The sequence below is a fragment of the Syngnathus acus genome, chromosome 16 (genome assembly GCF_901709675.1).
Source record: "Syngnathus acus chromosome 16, fSynAcu1.2, whole genome shotgun sequence".
Lineage (NCBI taxonomy): Eukaryota > Metazoa > Chordata > Actinopteri > Syngnathiformes > Syngnathidae > Syngnathus > Syngnathus acus.
This window is the reverse complement of record NC_051101.1, coordinates 11219284-11244015: the sequence shown is the minus strand read 5'-3', so window position 1 is coordinate 11244015 and position 24732 is coordinate 11219284. Positions and strand designations below refer to the sequence as shown.

Genomic DNA, 24732 nt, shown 5'->3' with positions numbered 1-24732 from the left:
GTTCATTTTCACGTTCTGCAAAAGCAAAACTTTTCACGCACGTGCACTTAATGAGTGAATCTTGGAAAACATGTTGGAACGCAGCCCCCCGAGGACTGGGGGCCGCGTTCCAATATGTTTTCCGAGATTCCCCTCGTTAATTAAGTGCACGTGCGTGAAAAGTTTTAGCCTCTTTCACGTTCCGCAGGAGCTAAAACTTTTCACGCACGTGCACTTAATTAATTAGGGGAATCTTGGAAAACATGTTGGAACGCAGCCCCCGAGGACTGCGGGCCGCGTTCCAATATGTTTTCAAAGTTACCCTCATTAAGTGCACGTGCGTGAAAAGTTTTAGCCTCTTTCACATTCCGCAGGAGCTAAAACTTTTCACGCACGTGCACTTAATTAATGAGGGGAATCTTGGAAAACATGTTGGAACGCAGCCCCCGAGGACTGCGGGCCGCGTTCCAATATGTTTTCAAAGTTACCCTCATTAAGTGCACGTGCGTGAAAAGTTTTAGCCTCTTTCACGTTCCGCAGGAGCTAAAACTTTTCACGCACGTGCACTTAATTAATGAGTGAATCTTGGAAAACATGTTGGAACGCAGCCTCTCGAGGACTGGGGGCCGCGTTCCAATATGTTTTCAAAGTTATACCCTCATTAAGTGCACGTGCGTGAAAAGTTTTAGCCTCTTTCACGTTCCGCAGGAGCTAAAACTTTTCACGCACGTGCACTTAATTAATGAGTGAATCTTGGAAAACATGTTGGAACGCAGCCCCTCGAGGACTGGGGGCCGCGTTCCAATATGTTTTCCAAGTTACCCTCGTTAAGTGAGATTCTTGGTGACAGAAGAGGGCATCAATTATTTTTTAATTTTTTTGTGAGAAACAACACGTATTAAATATACTCTGAATCACTCTTGAGACTGACAAAAAATAAAGACACACGTGATGGTTGTTTTTGTCAGGTCATGGAAATGCCTTCACTTTTATTTTCTACATTTGGATGCGTTCACTGTGGAAAAAGCTGCACGTGTCAGCACATTTCAGTACAATCCAAACATCACAACAAAACGTCCTCTCGGCCACATCACAGTCGCTCCCTTGAACCGACGCTAAGATGATGATTTCAAAGAGTGTAAACACCGTTGCTGTGTTGGGAATCATTCACTCATTCACTACTCCTTAATCACTTGACAGAGATTTTTAAACAGTGGACCAGAAAGTCGACAAAAATAAAATAAAAATAATAACACTAATATTATTATTATTATAATAACGTTGTTCGTGTAGTAGGCTTCTGTCAACTTAGTAAACTCTGGAATGAAGATCTTGAATTAGCAAAGCAGTCCCAAACTGTCACACTGGTTAATTTTTAGTAAACTCTTCATGACATAAAAATCTCTCGTGATTATGCAATAGTGATGAAGGAGTAAGTAAGGAATGAAGGATTCCGAACATCCCTTGTAAAACTTTCATGACATCACACACTCGCAGTGATATGTAACACATGAAACATGATGGTCGTTAGTGCCCAACATAAACTTTGAGATATGATGTAAAAGTGGAGTTAAATATGACAAGGTAAGATATTATCACCTTCCTAAAATAACTGCCAAAGTCATTTTTTCAGAAAGAATCAATTACTGATTACTATGTTTGTTAATAATTCCATTTCAGGGTGCGAATTGAATATTCTGTTGAACTAAGGATATCCGTCACTTTATCAGAAGTGGCCAGCATCATGAAATGTTTCAGGCAAAAAACAACAACTTTGGCTTTAATCTGAAGGTGACAATCTGCAAAGTGTCTTCTTCTCAACTCCTTTGCGCCCTTTCACAGACTTTGTGGAGAAATGTGTTGAAAGCAAACAACTGGAAGCAATAACTTGGAAGAAGTAACTTATTGGGGAAATTGTCGACTAAGATGGAAGAAGGTCGTTCACACACTCCACACTGGAGTGTTGCCTTAAAACAGGTTTCCCCAAATGGAGTCCCAATCCTTTATTAAGTCAATGTCAGTGAAGTCAGTCATATTTTTTTTTCTTAACTGTGGCGTAAGCTCATTCATGGCATCTACTTTAGTAACTTGCTTAATTAGGCTCCAGCTCAGCTGCGACCCGAATTAAAACTACAGTGCTGTAGATGTGAAAACATTTGGAGGAACCCTGCTTTAATGGAAGCAAACCGGGTGCGTGTTTGGATGTGCGAGCGACCTTCCATGCTAAACAGGACGAGAGACAACCGTGTAAAAACGCGACCTAGAAAAGGTATGACATCACAGATACGTTATTTGTCTTCTTAATAAGATGACGTTTGGTCCAACCCCCCCTCGGCCCCTTTCTAATGTGCGCAGTCACGTCAGTCCGTAGGATGTAAAGACAACGAGAAGACACTAGAGGGAGACACACTGTAAGGAGGCACACAATGGAGAACAAACCTTCTTCAAAGGAGTTCACGATCCATAACAGAATTAAATAAAAAAACAAAAAACAAACAAACATTCAAGTCGCACACATACACGCACGCAAATTAAGTGCACACACTCCATAACAAGAGGCAGTCAGTAAACCAAACATGATGATGTGACAGGTGGGCATCAGTCGGTCGCTGAGAATATCCAGCGCCCCCTGGTGGGAGTCTTTTTCTCCATCTTCCTCCTGAGGATGCGACACTGTTCCTCGAGGTCGTACCGTCCCAGGCGTCCTCCTCACACATCCACACGGAGCCCTTGTTTTTATTCTGTTTTAAACGTTCCACCCCGGGGTCCGGCCGCTCCGCTCCGTGTGTGTGAGTGTGCGCCATCAGAAGACCTCCGGTAGTGTGACGTTGCGGAGCAGCCACTGCTGCGAGCGTGAGTGTGTGCAGTCTTTGACGCTGGGCACCTGACTGTCCTCCTCGCTGGCCTTGTCCAAACATTGGTTGCTGTTGACGTGCATCAGGCTCAGCTTCTGCACAACACACACACACACACACACACACACACACACACACACACACACACACACACACACACACACACACACACACACACACACACACACACACACACACACACATTTGGTTTGCCAACAGAGCCTGTCCTCTAGCTCAAGAAGCGCGTCAGTGTTTGCGCTCTCCTTTCACTCTGACATCTCCCGGCACGCCTGCTTGTGTGCGATCTGCTCGACAACACAAAGATGCAGTCGAGCGCGAGTGGATCGAGTGAATTTAGAGTATAATGAATTCTTCCTTCTGTTCATAGCCAAGCTAAGTTCAGCTAGCAAATAAAAAAAAAGGCGGCTGAATTTGAACAATTGATTCGTTTAGCTAAATTGTTGATGTGAGTGTTTGATGAGGTCATAGGCCACAACTCTCATGGACTCACCACGGGGTCGTACTCCCACAGCTGGTTGCCTTTGAGGTGGTGACACTTGAGCATCATGACAGGTCCGTTTAATTTGGACACGTCTAGACACAAGTCGTCTGTTCTGATCTCCTTATTGGCCGTGTAGGAGAACACCTGCAAGGCGCACCAAAAGCTGCTTACGTTGACGCCTTCAGCAGGTTAAAGACATTTTGTCACCTCAGAGTCACCCATTAGTTCACATTATTTCTCATTTTGAGGAGAATAAATGTGATTTTACCTGGTTGCCGCCCATGCCGTGGCAGTTGAAAATGCCAACCTTCTCGTTTTCTTTGCGGGCCATGTTGTCCAAACATTGATTGGTCTCCACATTTCGGATCTTTAGATAGAAAAAAAAAAAACGCAGACATGAGATGATTAAATCATACCGAGTGTGTGTGTGTGTGTACCTCTCCGAGGGAGTAATAGTGGCGGGGAATCTGCGAGTCAGGATAGACGTGTTCCAAGTACCAACTGAAAGGTTTACATTGAAGCTTCTGTCTGAGAGCTGAGCGAGACGTGATGTCACCGTAGTCCACTTTGGTCACGCCTGAAGACACACACACAAAAACAACTTTATTTCCTTCTTTTGGAATCGTCTGGGAGGAAATCCCGTCCCCGGCAAGACCAAGATGGCAGACTTGTGCAAGTCTGACTTTGGGAATGCTACTTTTCGGTTAAACACAAAATCTCTCCTATGCCAGAGTGCGTGTGTGACTGTGTGTGTCTGTAAGTTAATTGCTGCTCCTAAGCGTGAAATTACTCACGGCCCCAGTCCCGCACTATTGAGCCATCACAGTGATATCACACTGTCACCAGGTTAATGGATAAATCACTCTTGCTGCACACACATACACACCAGGCGAGATGATGTAGAAGAAGTTTTTAAATTCATCCATCCACACTTCAGCCAAGCGTCTGTTGTTTTTGTTGATGATCTGCCCCGTTCCTCCAGGAAAGGTGTAGGGCGTCGCCTTTCGGAAGACGTGGCCAACGTGCGAGCACGTGACGATCTCCAGGGTCCCGCCGCACTGCCAGATCTGTGAGCGGTGAACATAGCGTGGAGGTTCGAGTGGACGTCAGTGCCCTTGTGAGTGTCGTCATGTCGCGGGTGTGTCCACTCACTCGGAAAGAGATTTCCAGATTCTCGCCGCCCCAAATGTCCATGCCTGCGTCATACGTGCCGATCTCCTGAAAATAATCTCTGTCGATGGAGAACAAGCCTCCTGCCATGGTAGGAGTTCTGGGAAAGCAAAGTATTTCATTTTCAGCATTTGTTGTCAATGATGGCGTTAGGCTGCGGTTGCATCAGCGAGCCGAGATGTTCGATAGTCTGAAAACACACCTTGTCAAAACAAATCAGGTAAGAGGAGAAAAATGTTCTTTACAAATAGCATTAAGATGCAGGAAACATCAACATGATTCAAGTCTGTAAGATGGGCAGACAGATAAGTCCCCCATTTCGTGTTGTTTTCCTGCTCTGTTGCCGTGACGGTGGCGTGTGCGTTTAATAGCGCTGCGACGACAGCCCGCTTCCCACTTCTAAAAATAATTTCCTCTCTCGCGGCAGCGGCGTATTTTTCTTGACGTCCAGGTTGGCTTTAAACAAAAGACAGCGTCGGTCGGGGTGCTGCCGTTTTAATTCCGAGGGGAAATAACACAAGATATAAATAAGATTAGCGGTGCCGAGTTGAAGAGTGAAAAATGTGATGACTAAGATGTTGAAGCTCACAGGATGTGGGCTGTGTAGAAAGTGATGAACTCAAGCACCTGACGGGAAGCGTGCGGTCTCCTTTGCGGCGGTCCATTTCTCTCTGGGGCACTGGGTACCATCGGAAGTTGAGCTTCCAGTTGAAGCCTCCGTACGTCATGTCCGAACCCGCCATGTACTCAAAGGTGTCGTCGCTGATCACGTCGATGATAGGGCACACCACAGTTTTCCTGGTGTGCATGAACAATTTGCCCAATAATTAACATGAGAGCGCCCCCTACAGGCGAGCTTGCTGCTTACTTGTCTTGTTTGATGCGAGCGAGCAGCGGCTCCAGCCAGCCTGTCGTGCATTCACAGTGAGCATCCAGAAAGGTTATCACCTTAAATAGAAAAAAAATTAAAAAATCGGTTTCTCAGATTATATGCGGCGCGGTTCAACAGAGGCGCGGATCAGGTCGCACGAACCTGGCCTGTTGAGATGGACGCTCCTTTGAGGCGAGCTCGGATGAGACCAGACCTCTGGTCCATCCTCACCACCCGCACAGGTACCTCCAGTCTTCGGACATATTGCTCCAACGGTCGCTTTAGGAAATCTAACACACACGGGTGAGAGCACACATTTCTTAATCATGTTTTATAGAGAAAAGGAAAATGTCATACTTAAGAGAAAAACAAAAAGATCTGGTATTAGATAAGAGAGAGTGAAGATGAGATTTTAATTGCAAATGTAACACACAAAATAGCATCAACATTAGACTTGACTAAAAAAAAATAAAAAAAAAATAGACAAGGAACTAAAAATGAACTCTACATTTGGATGATAACGATTCACTGGATGACATTCGATTTTAAACCGGATAAGACAAGGCGAATTTTTTTATGATAAGAACAACGTCAAGGGAAACATTGACTTTCCTTCTACAGGCTGATACATGAAAAAACGGTAGACAAACCAAAATAACAAAATGACCTCTTGGCAGCGATCCAAAAAAATATCAGAGTCCAAACAAGTAGGCCCAAACAAATCCACAACATCCACAGGGGTTGGATTACAGGCAACGGCGGCGGCTCCTTCTTTATATGGCGCAGACGGATGGATCAAAGAGAACACGTGCAGACAACACAAACATCTTGACCTGCGACAGGGACGGAGCGCGCGGTGGCCGCTGCTCGCGCGTAACAGCGGAGCGTAATCCCTGCTATTGACGAATTAAAGCCCTAATCCCCGTCGCCAAACCGAGATTAACCGGACCGCGCAAGGTCGCGGGCTGGAGATGCTGCCGACTTTATTGGCCATCACAAACCTGATGAAAATCACACCGTCGCTTGAGAAATAAAAAAGAGGCTCAAATGAAATGTGTGTACCTCGCTCACTGGCGTCGTCTACCAGAACAATCTCCTCCAGGAGCGTGTGGGGAGAACGGTCGATGACGGAATGGACGGTCCGCAGCAGCGTGCTCCACGCCTCGTTGTGAAATACGATCACCACGCTGGTTCTGGGCAGATTGTCAGGGTAGAGTTTGTTCTTGCACCTACAAACAGAATATGCAACACTTTTAGAAACGGCAAAGAGAGCACAGAATCCACGGCAGGCATTACGGGAAGGGAGTGATATATTTATTTTGGGGAATTATTATGTCAGTCGGGAAAGAAATAGAGTCAGCGATCTCTGCAAGCGTGCCCTAAACAAAGTCAACTGTGGGTGACTAATAAGTGAGCAAACAGGCAGATAGTCCCCCAAATTAGGAATATGCAAATATGTAGCGCAGCGTGATGACAGCTGGCTTGTGTTGCTCATTCATTTTTCCTCTCTCTATTTGTTCACGTGGATTCATACTTGATCCGTCCGATGTTTTGATATGGATTGAAAACAACGCTCATATTTAATCGTATGTTTGCAGAACTCTAATTGCTTACATCAATGTGATGAGATCTTCGAATAATGGTGTGCAAGAAAGTGCAGGACCTTGAGCCCTGGGATTTACAGATTAAACGTTTTATAATCGTCTTAGTGGGGGGAAAATGATTTTACTTTGTAGGACTCTTAAGGAAGAAGATAGAATAAAATAATAAAAGAATAAAATGATTGATTAGCCAGAGAGAGGAAAAAAAAGTCAACACTGATGTGAATTTATATTAACATGCAAAATTGTATTCTACTGGGTGACTGAGTCAGAGAGAGAGCATCTGGCACACAATCTGGGTCAAAAAGTAGAAGCCACAAGAGCTGATATTAAAACATAAGTCGGCAAATGTTGGACATTTTTGTCATCATCTCATAAATCCAGTGCAGCGCTGAAAAACAGCAGAGTGGCACCAACACATAAGCATTTGGAGTTTCATTAGACTGACTAGATTGGAAAACTGGAAGACGACATGTTTCGACACACGTCAGCCTGTCACCCACCGCGTGTTGACTTTGCTCATGAGTGCCATTTATGCTAATAGGAGGGAGGAGCAGCGGCATTCGCCAAAAATCTGTACTCGCTTCGAAAAACATGATGCGGTTGCAATGTAAAAAAAAAAATTCAAGTGTTGTTTTTAAAATGTGATCATGGAAAATCCACCCATCGTTTGCGCACACGAGCCTATTACACCCCCCCCCCCCCGTTTATTTCACTCGGAATGGCCCTACCGACAACCGTGAAAATAAACCGCCAATATCGTCAAGCTCTTCAATTTGAGCTAACGGTGACCTACGTCGAATCCATTCACCGCTTTCCTTCAACCAGACACACGCGCGCCGTGTCGATATTGACTCGGTCTTATCTCCTAATTGGAAAAGCGGATAGACGGTGAGAAGGCTGAGGGAAAACAAACCTAGTAATCAACACTTGTCCAAAGACTTCACGGATCAATGTCTTTTTTGTAGTCTGTTGAGCGTGCGTGTGTGTGTGTGTGTGTATATTCTTGCTTGTCAGTCAATATTTCTATGAAAACCAGCACTGTTTGTTCATGTCAGTTTCTCTAGTAAAGAGGCCACAAGTCCCAAATGCAAGTAAACAGTGAGTAGGATGTACAGATTTGTAAAGCAGTATTGGAGTTGTAGTATTGGATTTTTTTTCAAGTAACAGTATGAGTACTGACATAAAAATACATCACCTGGTTTTAGAACGGCAATGTGCCATACTGAGAAATGTTTGCTACTTTAGTGAGCAACAAAAGAGTGGTAATATAATAGTATAATAATAATATAAACGCAACTTTTGTTCCAAAAAGAACCTGAGACAGCTGAGGGCAACACGAGAAGACGGCTAATCGCGCGCATGCGGGATGCTCACCCCTCGAGTCGGACGTCAGGTAAAGAACGATTGAGTGCAATCATCTCAGATGCCATGAGGTTGAACTGGTTGATCTTAAACATCTCCTTCATCTTCTCCTGGTTCTCCTTTGGGATCACCACAGGCTTCCCCCCCTCCCCGGGACCGTCCCGCGGCCTCGTCAGGGGGTCTGGAGAAGATACAAAGAGTTGTTGAGTACGTTTGACGGGTTCTCCGTTGACATGACGACTCACCGTCTCTACCGGGCAGTCCTCGCTCCTTCTTGTCGTCGCACTTGTTGCACTCGCTGAAGTAGAGCAGGATGAACATGTCCAGCATCACCCACACCAGAGAGGTGGCCAGGATCACTTTGCAGTAGGCGAACCTCCGCATCCTGCTAGTGTCACCTGAGACAAAGAAAGCAGTCACTCAACCCATTTCTTTTCTTATTTCTGTTCCAAACTTCAAAAAAATATTGCTGCAAACATTGGCTGTGTATCTGTTTGGCAATTCAATTTTTCATGTGTCGAAGCAACATGACTTTAATTCCTCGGAATACAAGCTAGCTTGCGTGGCTAGCAGGGCAAGGGTGCGTCAGATAAAAAAAAAAAAGCCTTCAAGTGAGGCTTTACACTTTTGGGAAGAAACTGACAACAAGCTCCAGGTCAGTTTGCATGTCGAATCTGACCAAACACTTGCGCGGTGTAGATTTGACAGACTGCCCCCACGGCTCCTCTAAATCTAACGGGAAGCGAGTTACAAAACCGAAGCCCTCCATGAATTCTTTTTTTTTTTTTTTTTTTTTTAAATCACTAGTTTAAATAACTAAAATGACTTTTCTACACTTTATTTATTTGACGCCATGCACGATGACAAAAGAAAAATGAACTATAAAGAGAGGATCATGCAAAATGAATTTGTTGTTTATTTTGCCAACATACAACACGGAAAATCCCTGTGCGCTAAAGCGCCATCACGTACGCGCACACACATTTATGCCCAAATAACCCAACGTGCACATTTCCCAACGCGCCGTAAGAGAAGCTGTGACAGTAATTGCTTTTCTTTGGCAAACAGCGTCAGACAGACAGACAGATAGTTAGACAGAGCCACATTAAAATTCCTCTGCTCTCCTTTCCGCCCGCCTCTGCTGCAGCACCATCTCTTCCACTCTAACGGACTCGCCGCCTCAGTCACCCCTCAGGTTATACGGCAGTACGAGCAGAAGGAAGAAAATTAATTTGGCTACGGCGATTTCGCTCTCGTCGCTGGGAGACACACACAAAAAAATAAAAAGGTGTTTGTGCATAGCTAACTTGGCGGCGGCCTCGCTCGGTTTAGCTCGGGAGGATGTAGAACTGCATAGCAGCGTTTTTAAATTCCACCTGATAGGATTGCGGTGCGGCAAAGTGCCACGCAAAGCAGAATGATCGAGTGAAGATCTGCCTCGTCCTTCCGCCGCGGCCAAAACACAGAGTTGTGAGTGCGGCACTTCTACAAGGTCAAAACTAAACTTTGTGCTGATTTTAATTTTAGATTAAAAAAATCTGCTAATGGGTTCTACAAATGTGTGGCTGTGGTTGTGTTGTCATTTGGATTCTTTGATACCAGCCAGCCTTTCTGTGACATGAAACAAAACACACGAGTCTGCACTCTATCGTCCTTCTCCATTTGCACTCTCCTCGTCTTTTATATCCCCGCTCATCTGCATTTATCTTTCAACCTCCTCACACCTTTCAAGAGCCGTTGCCATCGTTACTTGTGTACAATCTCCCCTTTGCGCCCTTCGCTGTCTCTTCCAATGTATTCTTCTCCGCGACGCGGTTAACCCTGCGTTAGATGTTGCGCAAGCGGAGGGTTAGTTTCTTTATCGTCGAATGACTGTAGACCGCTGATGACTGAAACAGAGCAGGATGTAGTATTGAGGAAATGAAAGAGAACAAAATGGCCCTGAGGTTCGTATTCAAGCGCTGATGTGGAGTAGCTTGATAACAAAGACGCTTCGGGCTGGGGTCACTTCATAACCAGGCCGTGACCTTCACGGCAAAACACACTGCAGGCAAATAAGGAAGGAAAGAATAAAGGAGGAAAGGAAGCAAGGAGCAGATTTATCCCCATACAATGATTACATAAGTTGAGCTAGCGATGAATTTGATTTCAGATTCAAACATGATTAACGGCATTTCAACAAAGTTAAGAAATTGCCAATATTTCCCTTTTACTGCAAATTGAAATTGTTTATCATCCTCCTTGACCACTAGTAATTGGCATCGGCTCTGAAAAAAACGAAACATTTATCACTATAAAAAAAACACGAGACGGTAGAAACGCACACTATTTATACCCATTAAAACACCGATGAGAGAATATGCACGAAAAAGTATCTATTATTCAAATTTACGCTCACCAAAGATAATGAGTCAGACAAAAAAAAACAATAACAAAGCGGGAAAGTGCCCACAAAAGCGAAAAACAGCTCCGATTGATTAGCAATTTAAAGCTTGGCATGAGCACAAAGTGGAATTAAATACTCCAATCAGTCAGACGTTCCCAGGCAAAGTCAATACGTATTACTGTCAAAGAACTAAACACCCCCACCAACACCACACAATTCTTCTTGCTGTACTGCAATAGCTCCTCTAGTACCTTCCCATCATTATCACGAGAGTAGAATGATCAGTATAACAGCAAATAAGAGCGAGAGTGCGCTAAGTGGTGTAAACGCCCCCCGCTCGTAAACACGCGTCCATAATAAGACGTTGGAAGCAGCAGGTTCGTGTTAGTGTGTCAGCTGTTCTTCAATTCGCCGGCTACTCCCACGCTCCCGGGAACTGCCGGCAGGATTTAAATGGCTCTCGTATCAAAGCCGGACTCGCCACTGACCGCTCAAGTACACTACTCTACTGGGTTTATGTCACCAAAAATGTTCCCTAACGTGACTTAAGAGCATAATAGCCTTCCACTAATTTGATTTTGCTAAAGCTATTTTAAAAGCACTTTAGTTGAATTGAGTTTTAAAAAAAAACTAGCACACCCAGGGAAGAACAACCAATCAGAGGCGGCGAGAATGACAAATGATGTGTCAGGTTTGCTGAGCCCTCGCAGGCACACTCATAGCGGGAACACCCCACGGTCTCACGCTGACTTGTTACTTGGGCTTCGGGAGTTTTGCTGAAAAAAAAAAAGTCGCAATATCCTAACTGTAAAAAAATGCGCATCGCTCATTTGTCAACAACTGGACAAAAGGCAAGCAAACAGAAGCAGAGCGAAGTGATGCGGCATCAACATTTCTACTTTTTGATATTTTAGTAAATTACACACACTCCTGAAAATAAAACTTTTAGTACAATAGTAACACTCTATTATGAATAAATAACAATTGTGAATACAGTAGCAGTCAAGGTTAACTTTAGCTTGTTTAGAGTGCTAAAGCTATCTTAGCATGGCTAATGCTATTTTGTTGAACCATTGATATGTGTTTTCTGTAATTATTCACCGTGCACTTTCATAATTTCATGCTATTATGAATCACCATGTTGAAGAATCACACTTGTAGCAGTTTTACCACTATAAAATCCTCCCTCGTTCAACTCATACCTGTCCGGGGGGGGGTCTCTGGTCAGATGCAAAAGGGCTCCACCAGCAAAGAAGGCAGAGCGTCAGAGATCCCACTTCCTCCTTTTCTCGTCACTCCAACATTCTCCTGGAGTAGATCGGACAGAAACAAAAGATAAAGAAACTGCTGCAAAGAAAAACAGATCGACGCACATTTTACATATGCCGGTTACACGACACTGATAGCTATGAGTGACAATGACATTGTTTAGAAATGGTCTGGATTTTGAGAGTCGCCATACCAAGAACTGAACCTGTGGAACAGGATCGGTGCTCGGACTGGTTCATATGTTAAGCCTGAGTCATTTGCTGCGCTATGAGTCACACAAAAAAGGAACATGTAAAAGAAAAAAAGATTCTATGTAAGGCTTGTTAAAAGAGCAAGCGGTTTCATTTTCACATTCAAGCCACAAAAGACACACAGGAAGAGCGGCGTGAAAACGCCCGACTCGACCACCTGAAACAGATTTCCTGCTTGTGCTTACGGAACACATCTCTTATAACTGTCGGTGTCGCAAGGCATATTTGCCGCTAACCGACACTTGCCTTATCGGTGGGAATGTATCCAAACGCGGACCTTGGAAAATCTGCAAATGTCAATCATTTACAACTTTGTGTTCATCAGAAATCAATCAGCCTTTGTCCTTGGTCACAGAAATACAGATGCTGATGAAAGGCAGTGAGAGAGATTGACAACTCAGTGCTGCTCATCTCACTGGATTAATCGTCTATTTTTGAAAACTCCCCAGAGAATGAAGATCAGAGGCAACGTGACTCAGTGTGGGCATGGCCCGTGTATGTGTGTGTTCAATCTAGTTCTTGGCCTACTTGAAAGCCAAGTCATCATTCTGGCCTACTGGGGTTTTCTATTGCCAACCTGTATGTGTTGTATTACAAAAAGCATGATATCATAAATCTCTTCCTGTCAGCCCACACATTCGCTATATGAGCGAGCAATGCTGCAGTGCGGGTTGTGTTTTCAGAATACCGCCAAAAGGTGTGTGTGCCTGTCCTGTCCCCTTTCAACCGAGTCACGACCGCATATTTTCATATGTCAATGAATTGTTTCGTATGATTGTAAACAATGTGCACACACACCGCAACGGTGCTCAATGTCAGACCTATGCTGCAATAACAAGCAAGTGAGAAAATAAGTGACAGCATGAGCATATTTGACTCTGTAAACATGCTAACACAATAACGCATAAACATACTTGCAGAGCAGAGCAGAGGCTTTCCTCCAGTGTAATGAAACCTAAGCAGCCCATCTGTCTTCGGACGACTGCCAAGCAAGCATCTGGGATTGGGAGGAGGGAAAAATGTATTTCTGTGATCTTCAGCCAAATTAACCTGAAAATGATTTCACTGAGAAAAGTCACGGCTTATGTGAAGAATGTTGGATACCATTGGCGCGTATTCAAGTTTGCCAACACCGTAACGCGCTCGGTTGGTGTTTGAGTTCTTGTATGTGTTCGGTGACACTGTGTGTAACATATGCCGTAACAGAGGGAGACGGAAAGTGTCATCTCTGGTGTTCACAACAACAAAGTGCCATGTGGCCCTCCGCCTCTGCCTCCTTACGGGCTTTCCGACGTGGGAAAGGAAAACCACGCTAGGCCCGCAGCAGCGTATGAACTCTATAACACCTACGCTATGCAAAAAAATAAAAACAGACGGATGGAAAGCGGGTGGGAAAACAAATGACAAGCGTATCACAGGGCAAGTGTGACAGTAAGTTGACAGTTCTGACCCAGGCAGCAATAAACAGGAATTCTACGAATAGAGCTGGGGGAAAATTGGTAAGAAGGAGGCACCTTTCTTTGACCTGCCACTTTGGTCTCACAGTTTCTGCACCAAAAGGGCCACAACCTGTTGTGCTTCTACGAAGGGGCCACGGGAAGCTGTCACTTTCTGGACATAATGTATCTACCCAATGAGGGAGGCGAAGGTTGGAAGAGGAACAAACAGTGACTGCGAGAGCGACCCAAAAATGACAGGCACGGGGGAAAGAGTTACCAAGAGAAAGATAACCGCTTCCTGTTGATGCAGGGTGGAAAATACAGGACAAAGAGCAACAAGGCCACTCGGCCGTTTTTTGTACAAAGCAAATTGGGCCCAATGCCAATCTTTCCATGTTACTTTTTAGCCCCGGTCGAAGGAGGAAATACTTGATTTATTTTTGTATGCCTGACTGTTCGGGATGAAACGCACAAGATGAATTGGTTGTATGATAAGAATGATTTTAATTGTTGATCAATACAGTAGTGTAATGATGGAGGCAAAACCAGCAGAATTAAATTCACTTTAAACTACGAATGTCTTTTTCCGCTAAAAACTATTTAGCAGTGTGACGCAGAAAATGAAGCTTCAAATTTGCTTCATGAACCAGATGGAGGCTCTTTTGACTTCTCTGAAAGCACACTGACAAACCAACAGTGTTATCTATAGAGGAGTCCAAAAGTGGTTCATGAAGCAAATTTGAAGCTTCGTTTGCCTATCACTACTTACTATCACAACACTTGCGGTGAAAGAAAATAATTTATTGTTCTCTGTAATTAGAAAACAATATTTGAAACAAATCATGTCCATCCCCAATGATGCATCCTCAAATGTCAGTGCGGATGTGAGTGTGTTCATTTGTAATTTATTCATGCTCGCATATCTCCTCTGCTGTTCCTGTTGTGGTAAAAGGATCAAGAGTTTCCACTGCCCCAAGCTGTGAGCTCAACGCTCCCGGCAACATTTTCAATTCAGGACAGACTTCCTCGTGATTCAAATCAACATTTCATGCAATGGGAAATATTTGTAGCTGCATAAGCTGCAGTGACATGAATGAACGTCAACAAAAACTCATGCAAAGTAATCTAAAAGATCCAAATCTGAAAATGGCGCACAGCAAAATATTTAGTTCCTAGCATTGCAATTGTTTGTGTTGGTTTCAGTTTATGCGAGCGTCTCACTGCTTCTAGCGGCAAATGTTGCTACATGTATGTTACATCACCCATCACAGCGAATTGAAGATAAACATGTTTGACATCCGGTTAAAATGTGCAAAGCGAGCCGCGCGTGTCTGAAGACAGCTTGTGAGAGAAGAAGCGGAAGGGATAAAGATTTCTGTTTACGTTTTTTTTTTTGTAATCAGCATCAGAGCCCATGAAGCAACACAAGATAACAGTCAAGATGGAAATATTCCCTGAGATGAAATTGTGACAGAACAAATGTTTTGGTCACTGCTCCCTAAGCTGGCAGAAAAGTCTGATTTTTTTTTTTTTAATACGACTTGCTTTGTGCTAAATTTAAAGCAGCACTTGGGCTGGTCTCAGTTGACAGATGTAATTCATCATTTACTTCAAATGATTCATATTTAGCACTGTAGCTAGAAACAAAGCAGTCTAAAACGATCTAACCAGTTAGTCTTTTTCTCTTGTGACACCTCCCTCATGCGTAATTTGAAAATTGATGTGCAACTACAAAACAGGCGTGACTTGGTGAAGGGTGGCCATCATTTCCGTGAAGTTTTCACGAGATGTTACTTACTTACATAAAGACGCATTTGGAAAATATTGCACAGTTTAAATGTGAATTTAATTTGTGTCGAGGATCCAAAAGTCATACTAATCATCACCGGTGGGTGGGGCTCACCTTCGCTTGGACTTACGGCTTCTGAAGCAGTGAAGACGAAAGGCTCTTAGTCTGTGGGGAAAATGTGTTAGATATGTAAATATTTTTAAATCATTCCTAAACATGAAAAGAATATAACTCCAATTCTGTGTGTATTGATGGGAAAGTCTCCATTCTAACAGGCAGAGACACCTGCTCGAAAACCACTCTTAAAATATCCTGACTGAAGGCAATTTGATATGTGAGCAGCAGAGCTGCGGAAATCCCGTTGAATAAAAACGACCGGTGGAGTGTGCCGAGTCATCACAACAGGGTTGTGTAATATACGAAACGGCAAAAGCCCTACAAAAGCCGGAGAGCATTTTTCATCTCATCACATCTTGTATATTAATAGGATAGCGTCTGTCGGTCAATGGTAGTCAGCGTGGTTATGTAACCGAAACTGTCTGCATTGACCACCACTGGGCCAGTTTAAGTGATCTGGTCCATGGGACTGTGCTTAAAAAAAAAAAAACAGACACTCAATAGGCTATTAGCAGTTGCAAAATGCACAATCAATCACGGGGCAAAGACATAAACATACGCATGCTACTTCCTTTTCACAGCAGCACATCTCCAATATTCCATTTAAGCAGGTCCATCATGAGGTCGATATCATCCCCACACACAAGCTTTGATGAGAAGCATTGCTCTCCCTTCTAAATGAGCAATAAGCAAATTCATACAGATTCAACGACAGCGGGTAAGCTCCAGTATGAAGCAATGACATGATGCAAAAAAAAATTGTATTAAGCAACATTTTATTTCAGGGGTTTGTTATGAAATATTGTATTGGCAGTGATTCTTAAACACAGGCTTGGTGGAAATTTGTAAAATACAAAATCGCCACAGTTCCAAAGGGCCATTTGCGCCGTTGTGGGAGTGGACGCAGCCAGATGTTAATGGCTGCTCTCGCCACGAATGAATAAAAGGCCTATGTGGGTCCAACAAGGAAATTTCGGCCACAGCTGGGGTCTTTTTCCTCTGCTCTCATCGTCTCTCCTTCTCACTTTCCTGCTGACATATATTGTTTAAAGTAAGGCTAAATGGAAAGCGATTAAAGTTACAAAAAAGACACATGAGGTGCTAAACAGCCTCGTGAGTGTACCTTGGAGGAGAGTAGTTACACAATGGAAAGTAGTTGTTTGGGTTTACAAAGCCTAATTAGAAGCAACCCGGGAGAGGTAAACCAAGGGAACACTTGCTAATTAAAAATGGTTTGAGCTGTATGGGGTCGAATATTATAGCTTTTGAAAAAGCTTCTTTTTCCCCCGGAGAAATGATTAAACAAAAATACAGAAAGTTTGGTGGCTTTGAAGGAGACCGCAATGCAATTCTGCAAATATTGTCATACTGAAAATGTAGCATGAAAACAAAAATAATTCGTTTCCAATAGGTTTGGATTAGAACAAAAGTACCGATGGCGACAAAAAAGGTGAAAAGCAGAGTGTTTAAAAGCTGTCAGCCAGCTACCAACACGATTCGTTTTCAGCTTCAAAGTGAGAATTGTGAGCCAAATCTCGATAAATCCTCTCGGGCTTTTCCAGATTGAGCTTCTGTGCAGATAAGCAGCGGAGTGCCTCGGTGTTTGTTAAGTGTTCCTGCTCCTGCTGCTACTGACAAGCGAGTTTCAATCCAGCCCCGAGCGGCACTTCTGCCTCTGGCCTTGACCTTGGCGTCACAAGATGGAGCTCTGCAACGTGGCAGTTGCTTAACAGTCACGTTGACTCCAAAATATGACTAAAAAAAAATATTCTTTGCACATTGCAGTCAAGTCTGGTTATTAAATTGAATATTGTAACTAGGTGAAGTTAGGTGAAGCCTTTCATCATTACTCTGAGGCAAGCTGCGATAAATCCTGAGATTTATGTGAGAGCTTTGGTTATGAGACGCTTTGTTTCCCAAAAGGGCCACGACATCAACGGAAGTAAATCAGAAGCATGGGAGACCGACCACACGGGCTTAAATTAATCAGCGGCAACATTAACTTTTGTGGAGAAAGCCGCACAGCAATGGCAAAAAGGAATCGACCAAAACCAGAAGGTAATTTGATTAAAAAAAAAAAAAGAATTATGTGTAGTTTTTGATAGAATTTAAAATACCATTTAAATATGATGAATGAAACTCAAGGTGAGTGGAAATGCACAACGCATGGGATTGTCTTATGAATTCCAATTTCTTAATTTATAATCATTTTATTTTTTGCCTTAAAGTGTAATAATAATAAATTCAACTACATTAACTCATCCCACAATTCTCGCAGTACACGTGGACAGATTAGAGCAAAAGTATCTGGCAATGGGTGTGTCTAAGAAACGTGAAAATAAATCATGACCTCAGTGTCAATGGGAGCGATTCAAATGGGCATGCAAGCGTTGAAGGTAAACGGAGACATCTGTGCGAACGTGTGTGTCACACAGCCCTTACTTTCGCCCAGAGTCAGCAGAAAGTGGATATATTCTACATACAAAAAAAAACAAATGGGGGATGGGAAACAGCAAGGCTGTCGCTATGGAAACTATGCCATTTTCCAGTCGGCTGCTATCTCAGGAATGAAACAGCTGTCGTGAGCAACATACAGATGTCACGAAGCAGGAAACCCCATGCAACTGGAAAGGGTTACTGGGCGCGACCTCGCCTGGCAGCTGACCTCCACCTTGGTTCCCACTCTTCAAATGTTCCATTCGTAGCCGGCGGCGTCATATTCTGTAATGCGCATTCGTCCGTATGAAGTCATGAGGGGGGAAAAAAAAAACTTGTCAGTCATTTGATGACATCTTGAGTGGCCAAGCAGAGTTGCGGTGACTCCAACTGGCCGTTAAAAACCAACGCCGGACGAATGTCCGCATGGAGTCGTTTGTACGCGTATTGGAATATTTAGCTGGCTGATGAGCATTAACTTAAACTGTTAAACAGTCAGTCGATAAGGACCAGCTAGGCAGCGGATCAATACCTTTGTTACTTTACTGCTGGACTGTCACGCCGACACAGCAGCATACAAAGAGCGTTTGGCCACGAGGGCACCAGCCGGACCGAAAAACGACAGCTAGCTAGCTAGCTAGGTGGTGCAAACACTGGATTCTTTCTGGATTTTACTGATGGGTCAGAGTATGACTAGAACGTTAAATGGGACAGAAACAGAGTTGAAACACATACACACAACTATTGCGTGGTAAGCAGGCTGAGTGCACAAATAACGAGGATGTAAATGTTGACATTGGCCTTTAGTGGGCTGGAGCCGAAGAGGGAGCTGGAAATGCTCCCTGGTGGCACTGGCTGACCCACTTCTACGCAACTCTACCCCTGACGTGACTCAGAGGAAAACCAGAGGCCACACGCGCACGACTACAAATACACACACACGCAAGCAAAGCTACTGTACAAATACTGCTACAAACTTACATGCGCACGACAACACAAATGCCGTTGATAGCGATCTCTCCCGGCTTCTTGTCCTTGTTTTCTTTTCTCTTCATCAGACGATCAGCCCTTATGATCCCACTATCTGATTTAGCTAAAGAGCCTGCATCATCCAATGTCACGCCAAGACTATAAACAACTGTAAACATTTTTTTTCCCCCAATACCACATGTACACGTTTATTGGTGCAAATAAAAGATACATGCCACTCAGCGCTGATTGAATACCAATTAGTAATCTTAACAGTGGTTTGCTTCCTTTCAGTACATCATTGCAAAAGCATCAGAGCCATCCCATGAATCAAATGCACTTATCACAGTTCATGGAAAGAAAAAGAAAAAAAACACGTGGCAGTTATAAAGTTTTATGACGGAACCTCTTATCCAGCAATAAACCTTATCTTTATTTATCTTTGTCATTCTTTCAGTTTCGAGTTGAGATGCTGCGCTTTAATTAATAATTACTAGCTTTGTCGTGCAAAAATTAACACATAACTATTTACAATCTTGTTTTTTTTATATATACAATACAAAGTATGGAGCATTTAGTTGAGTCGTGCTTCCCCTTTTTAATTACAAAATGACAAATGGTAAACTCGTGAGCCAACAGTTGCGACATTGACAATGTAATCACATCATATTCTTCAGCTTGCTTTCGCCACACACTTTCTAATAGTCTAAAGAAACAAATACAAATGATAAATGGTGCTCGTTAATTATCTAACAAGATCTCAAACATTTTTCCCACCTTCTGCACCGGCACAACGTTAACACTACGGAGAAGGAGGCATTATCATGTGGGAGATTCTAATTTCGCCAGTCCCGCGTTGTAATGTCAGGAAAACATCAGACAGTCCCAAAAAAAATCTCTGACATCACTGCTTTTGAATCTTAACACAATGCGGAACTGGAAGTATTTTCAGAGGATTTTTATCCTTGGTGAAAAAGTAGGGGACTATTTCCATGTCGTCGGATGAATGTGTCCAATTGGAAATATTCCTTCGATACAAAACAGTATTTGTCTGAGATTCGGTGACTGAAAGTGATCTTTTGTTAATGTCCACGTGAACTCGGATCCTCTTCGGTTTCAATGGCGGATACCATCTTTTGGATTCTTCTGAGAAAATTCTGTATTCACCATCTCGAAATGCGATCAAAAAAAAATCACCTGAGGAATTTCCCCAAAAGGCTCCCAGCTTCCAGTCAGTGTTGTCGCTCACCTCAAAATCCCAGATACTTGTACAAGTACGCAGGGCCAAAGCAGAACCGCGCACAAGGTTCTCCGAAAACCACTCTGGATTTTGGGGACGCTGAATGTTCTCTGAAAACCACTCTGGATTTTGGTGATGCTGCTTTTGTTCACCGGCACTCATGCTGGTCAGATCTTCAGACAGACTGAGTCTTACACCGGCTGTGTTAGGGTCCAGAATGACGGGACTGTAGGAAACAATCTCCTTCATTTTTTCCCATGCAGTGAACTTGAGGTTGCCCACGTGTTTGGCTTCATCCAGGAGAGATCCCCTTGGGAGCTGCTCGGACAAGACAGGTAACTGGAATGTGCTCATTGCAGTTTGGAAGTTCTTCATGACGAAAACGTCAGACAAGAGCTGATCCTCTGCGGTTCTGATCATGTCTGAGAGAGTGGCCATGTCTGTGCTGAGAGCCTGAATTTTCTCCTTCATCATCTGAGTCTTGTTCCTCTCTTCCTCCCTCACAGCAGACAACCTGGCCTCCTCCTCAACCTGCAGGAAGCGACGAAGCTCCTCAAAATCTTTCTTAATCTTGCTTTCCACACGCTCCCTCTGAACCTTGATGTACTCGGAGCATTGATTCCAGTTGTCCCTTTTCTTGTTATGAACTTCCAGGCTCTTCTTTGCATCCTGCAGGACTTCCTGGAGTTTCTCTTTGTAACCTTTTGCAAATTCATCAATGGGACGGACCTTGTGCCCATCGTGGATTTCTGAATCTTTGCAGATGATGCACACAAGCTCCTGGTGGTCCAAACAGAAGAGTTTGAGTTTCTCCTTGTGCAAGCTGCAGATGTCCTTTGACTCGATTGAGCCTAGTGAAACAGCCTCACACACGTTCCTCAGTGCGAAGCTCATAGGCATCTCCATGGAATTAACCTTTGTTCTACAGCTTGGACAGGAGTGACCGCCTTTCTGCTCCGACCATTTCCGGAGACACTCTTGGCAGAAGCTGGAGATGTCCTTCGACTCAATTGAGGCTAGTGAAAAAGCCTCACACACGTTCCTCAGTGCCAAGTTCAAAGGCAAATCGATGGAATTAAACTCTGTTCTACAGATTGGACAGGAGTAACTGCCTTTCTGTTTCGGCCATTTCTGGAGACAGTCTTTGCAGATGCTGTGAGTACACGGCAGCATGACAGGATCTTTAAAGATCTCCAAACAGGCCGGACATTCGAGACTGGCCTCGACGTGGCTTGCCATGGTCCTGATGAAGATACCGCCTCAGCCTTCAAGCTTTCAAATGTTCACTCGCAGACAGCCTCAGTACGTCTGCCTGAGTGACTAGCGAAAGGATCGTTTTGTATCCAAGAAGTCCGAGAGTCCAAGTCTTGTTTCCTGGACTTTGGCTTTTATTGTCAGTCTTCAACTCATGACACAGTGATAAGACTAACGTCATCCACATATATGGCTTTATTATTGCAGAACTAGTGTGCCTGGTGCCAAAGTGCACTGCTAAACGAGATAACGACCCAGTTCAGGGTGTGTCAGGGCAAAGAAATCGCGATTTGGATATAAAAATAACCGTTCAGCCCTCCTCCCACCTCACAACAACAAACACGCACAAAGAGATTAAGAATGCGACAAACAAGGAGCTAAACACGCTATGTCCATCAACATTAATTGATTGAAGTGGCCGGCTAAAAAAATTGGCAGGGATTACCTTTTCATCATTTAATGATCCGCTGGTGCTTTGCAAGACTGATTAATAGGCTGCCTGCTCACCAACGTCTGAAAACAAGTCCAGTTCAAGTCCCCAAGCGAATAACAAACTTGTTCATCTCTCTGACAGCATAACAATTGAATAAACTTCCCGAAGCATTTAAAATACAAATAAAAATGAAGGACTGTTTTACACTTTTTGATAAATGCAAACACTCAAATTTACTGCACACAAATCAAGTAACAAACAGCTTATTTTAATTTACAGCCACTTGTTACGTTCTCGTATTTACCCCCAACAAGGCCGAAGCTTATAAACACTAACAACAAAGCGTGTGTACTTGAATCTGTGTGTGTGTGTGTGCACGCAAGTAGCTCTGATCCCGCTATAGTCCAAAAGTTTGGAACAATGGCATTCCTGTGCTGCTAGCTCCAGGTGGCTGTGGAAACCCAATCTTAAAAAGCAAGCCTGGCTGGCACACGGAGTGGCCGGCCGGGAATGCTGCAGCCTCCCTCCAGAGCCGTGCCAGAATGGACCTATTGTTATTCCTGACAAGCTGAGAGCAACAACAAAGAATTCAACAAAATTGCCACCGATGACAAACAAAAGTTTGCTGAGACTTTTGCTCACTTTTTCAGAAAGCCACGACTGTTGAATGAACAGCAACAGGTGGATAGAAAGGTTCATTGTACCTTCTGACATCTAATTAAGGAATATTGAATTGTCATATTTGTGTAATCAACAAAATAAGTGCACCCCAAAGAGCTCTATGGTTGGAAACGACTGACTGCAAGCAAGCAAATATGCTGAGGCCAGAACACACTGTCAACACACACACACGGTGCAGGAAACACATCATGTCCAGTCCACGGCCTTGAAATGAGGAACATGAATCATTTCCTCCTTATGTTGGCTAGTCATGCCTTCACACAAGTCTCAGATGCAGCAAACATCATATCAAGGCTCATTATGGATCCTGTGGCAGAATATTTTGCCACTACATTAACAGCGATTTGGCATCTTTGCTTCAAAGAACATGGTAGATTGCCGTCATCATTTGCAATGATGAAAAATCCATTTTCCAGTCACTAAATTTCAGCCCTGTTAGAACTAACAAACCAGTATAAAGATCTCCAAGTGGCTATTCAATGGAACGTAGTACCGTACTGGCCCGAATATAAGATGACCCCGATTATAAGACGACCCCCTCTTTTTCAAGACTCAAGTTTGAAAAAAGCTTTTGTCTAGACACCGAATGTAAGACAACCCCCCCATTTTTCAGTTTTATTTCAATGAAAAAAAAAAACTCGTCTTATATTCGGGCCAATACGGTAACTAAAGTTATGGTACGCAAAATATTCATTAATACAGGATGTGGTGCAATAAGATTAAAAAGATATATTAGAAGTAAGACCAAGGTTCAGCAACAAATTGTGCAGTATTATACCAATTTTAACAATAACGGAATTCATGTCCCATCACAAAGCTGCATCTGTTTCTGCCATTATCAGCAAGCAATTTTTTGTATAAAGTACTTTAAGTACAGGCATTATTTCTTGCAACAAATCTGACAGGTAGTGTCGTGGTAATTGAAGGCTGAGTTAGCAGTCAGGAAAAGTGACAATTTGCCTTTCAAGGGTGGTCGCATCCTCCCTCCCTTAACTGGGCTGCTTCTGTCAACAAGAAGCCCGCTGCCATAAGCGCCCGTCCTCGGCTACGAACATATCACGTTCCCCGGCGCGTGGTTAATGTGGCGAGAACAGGGGGACAAGGTCGTTCATGTAAAAGGAAAACAGCTTACCTTAATTTAAAAGAGTGACGGGGTAGCCCAAGTCCGCCCCAGCTTAGCTTGTGAGCCACAAAACTCCCCCGACTAGGGTACCAAGTGTCGGGGCTAAAGTTAGCTAGCTCGGTTAGCTTCTCCGGCTAACGACGGGGGGCGCGCTGCTCCTCCTCTTTGCCGTCGAACTGGTTACCGCATGAGGGGGAAAAAAAAAAAAAAAAAAGAAGCTTAACGTAAGGCGTGGGCCGTCACACACACATCTACGCGGGTGGCGTCCGTCGACTAGAGCCGTAACGAGTCGGGACATCCATGAGGGGAGACGGGCGGATACGGAGGGTCGCAGGGGGAGAGGAGTCCGCGGCTGACTGAGGTCCGTCCCTCGCGGCGGCCTGGGGGGCGGACGTGCAGACTCTGGCTGGCCGGGTTCTTGTGAGGGAGGGAGGGAAGAAAAGGAAGGATTTGGCTGCTGCTGATGATGATGATGTGCGGAGCGATGTGCAGGCTGCCAGCATCATTGCTCATCCCTCCCTTCGCGCTCTCAACCCGGAAGAAAAAAAAAACGCATGATTGAGCCCATAATCGGATTCATATTTTTAAAAAAGAAACCTATCTATCTCACTTATATGGAACTGGATTTGAGGAATTCCATTTAGACTCTCCCCATCCATACTTATCTTCACTAGGGTAGACAAAAAGATTCTGAAGGCACAGAAATAAATGTTAAAGTATTTTTTTTCTGTTATTTGCAACAATTGACAATGCAAACTTTCTCACAACGACCATAACATCTCTATAACTCACTTGAAAAATCGAATCTTTTTGAGAGGGGACGTAAAAACAATCCCGTGACCCACATGAGGAAAAGCGGTTCAGATAATGAATGGATGGATGGAAGTAATAAATAAACAACTGATGAACCGTAGTTTTGTAAGTGTGCAAACCAAACCCTCCTGTAACTTGTTCAGAACTATCCAAATTGACGATTATCTAAATAAAATAAGGCGCAAACTA

The 24732-nt window shown here is 43.8% G+C and overlaps 2 protein-coding genes across 7 annotated transcripts; both read right to left on the bottom strand.

The window, feature by feature from the left end:
• Positions 1-928: 928 nt before the first annotated feature.
• Positions 929-24258, bottom strand: galnt1 (UDP-N-acetyl-alpha-D-galactosamine:polypeptide N-acetylgalactosaminyltransferase 1). 6 transcript variants are annotated; one of them, XM_037274381.1, is made up of 16 exons: positions 23740-24258; positions 15592-15642; positions 13164-13246; positions 11932-12037; positions 8589-8741; positions 8356-8524; positions 6440-6606; positions 5540-5667; positions 5375-5454; positions 5134-5304; positions 4489-4606; positions 4223-4403; positions 3774-3913; positions 3605-3703; positions 3346-3480; positions 929-2929 (listed from the first exon to the last, which is right to left on the bottom strand). In XM_037274381.1, exons 5-16 carry the CDS (start codon positions 8725-8727, stop codon positions 2783-2785), a joined length of 1674 nt encoding a protein of 557 aa, XP_037130276.1. In that variant the 5' UTR covers positions 8728-8741; positions 11932-12037; positions 13164-13246; positions 15592-15642; positions 23740-24258; the 3' UTR covers positions 929-2782. The 6 variants fall into 6 exon arrangements, with proteins under 6 accessions (XP_037130276.1, XP_037130279.1, XP_037130277.1 ...); XM_037274384.1 differs by having other exon boundaries at positions 15592-15636; XM_037274382.1 differs by lacking the exon at positions 13164-13246.
• On the bottom strand, positions 19796-21894 carry trim35-29 (tripartite motif containing 35-29). Its single transcript, XM_037273776.1, has 2 exons — positions 20249-21894; positions 19796-19801 (listed from the first exon to the last, which is right to left on the bottom strand). The coding sequence occupies exons 1-2, from the start codon at positions 21476-21478 to the stop codon at positions 19796-19798; spliced, it is 1236 nt and encodes a 411-aa protein (XP_037129671.1). The 5' UTR covers positions 21479-21894.
• Positions 24259-24732: the final 474 nt, after the last annotated feature.

Coding starts and splice junctions, on each gene's coding strand:
- galnt1 (XM_037274381.1), bottom strand. CDS start 8,727: ATGCGGAGGTTCGCCTACTGCAAAGTGATCCTGGCCACCTCTCTGGTG. Junction 3,481..3,604: donor ACGGCATGGGCGGCAACCAG/GTAAAATCACAT, acceptor TGCGCCTTGCAG/GTGTTCTCCTACACGGCCAA. Junction 2,930..3,345: donor TGTGGGAGTACGACCCCGTG/GTGAGTCCATGA, acceptor TGTGTTGTGCAG/AAGCTGAGCCTGATGCACGT.
- trim35-29 (XM_037273776.1), bottom strand. CDS start 21,478: ATGGCAAGCCACGTCGAGGCCAGTCTCGAATGTCCGGCCTGTTTGGAG.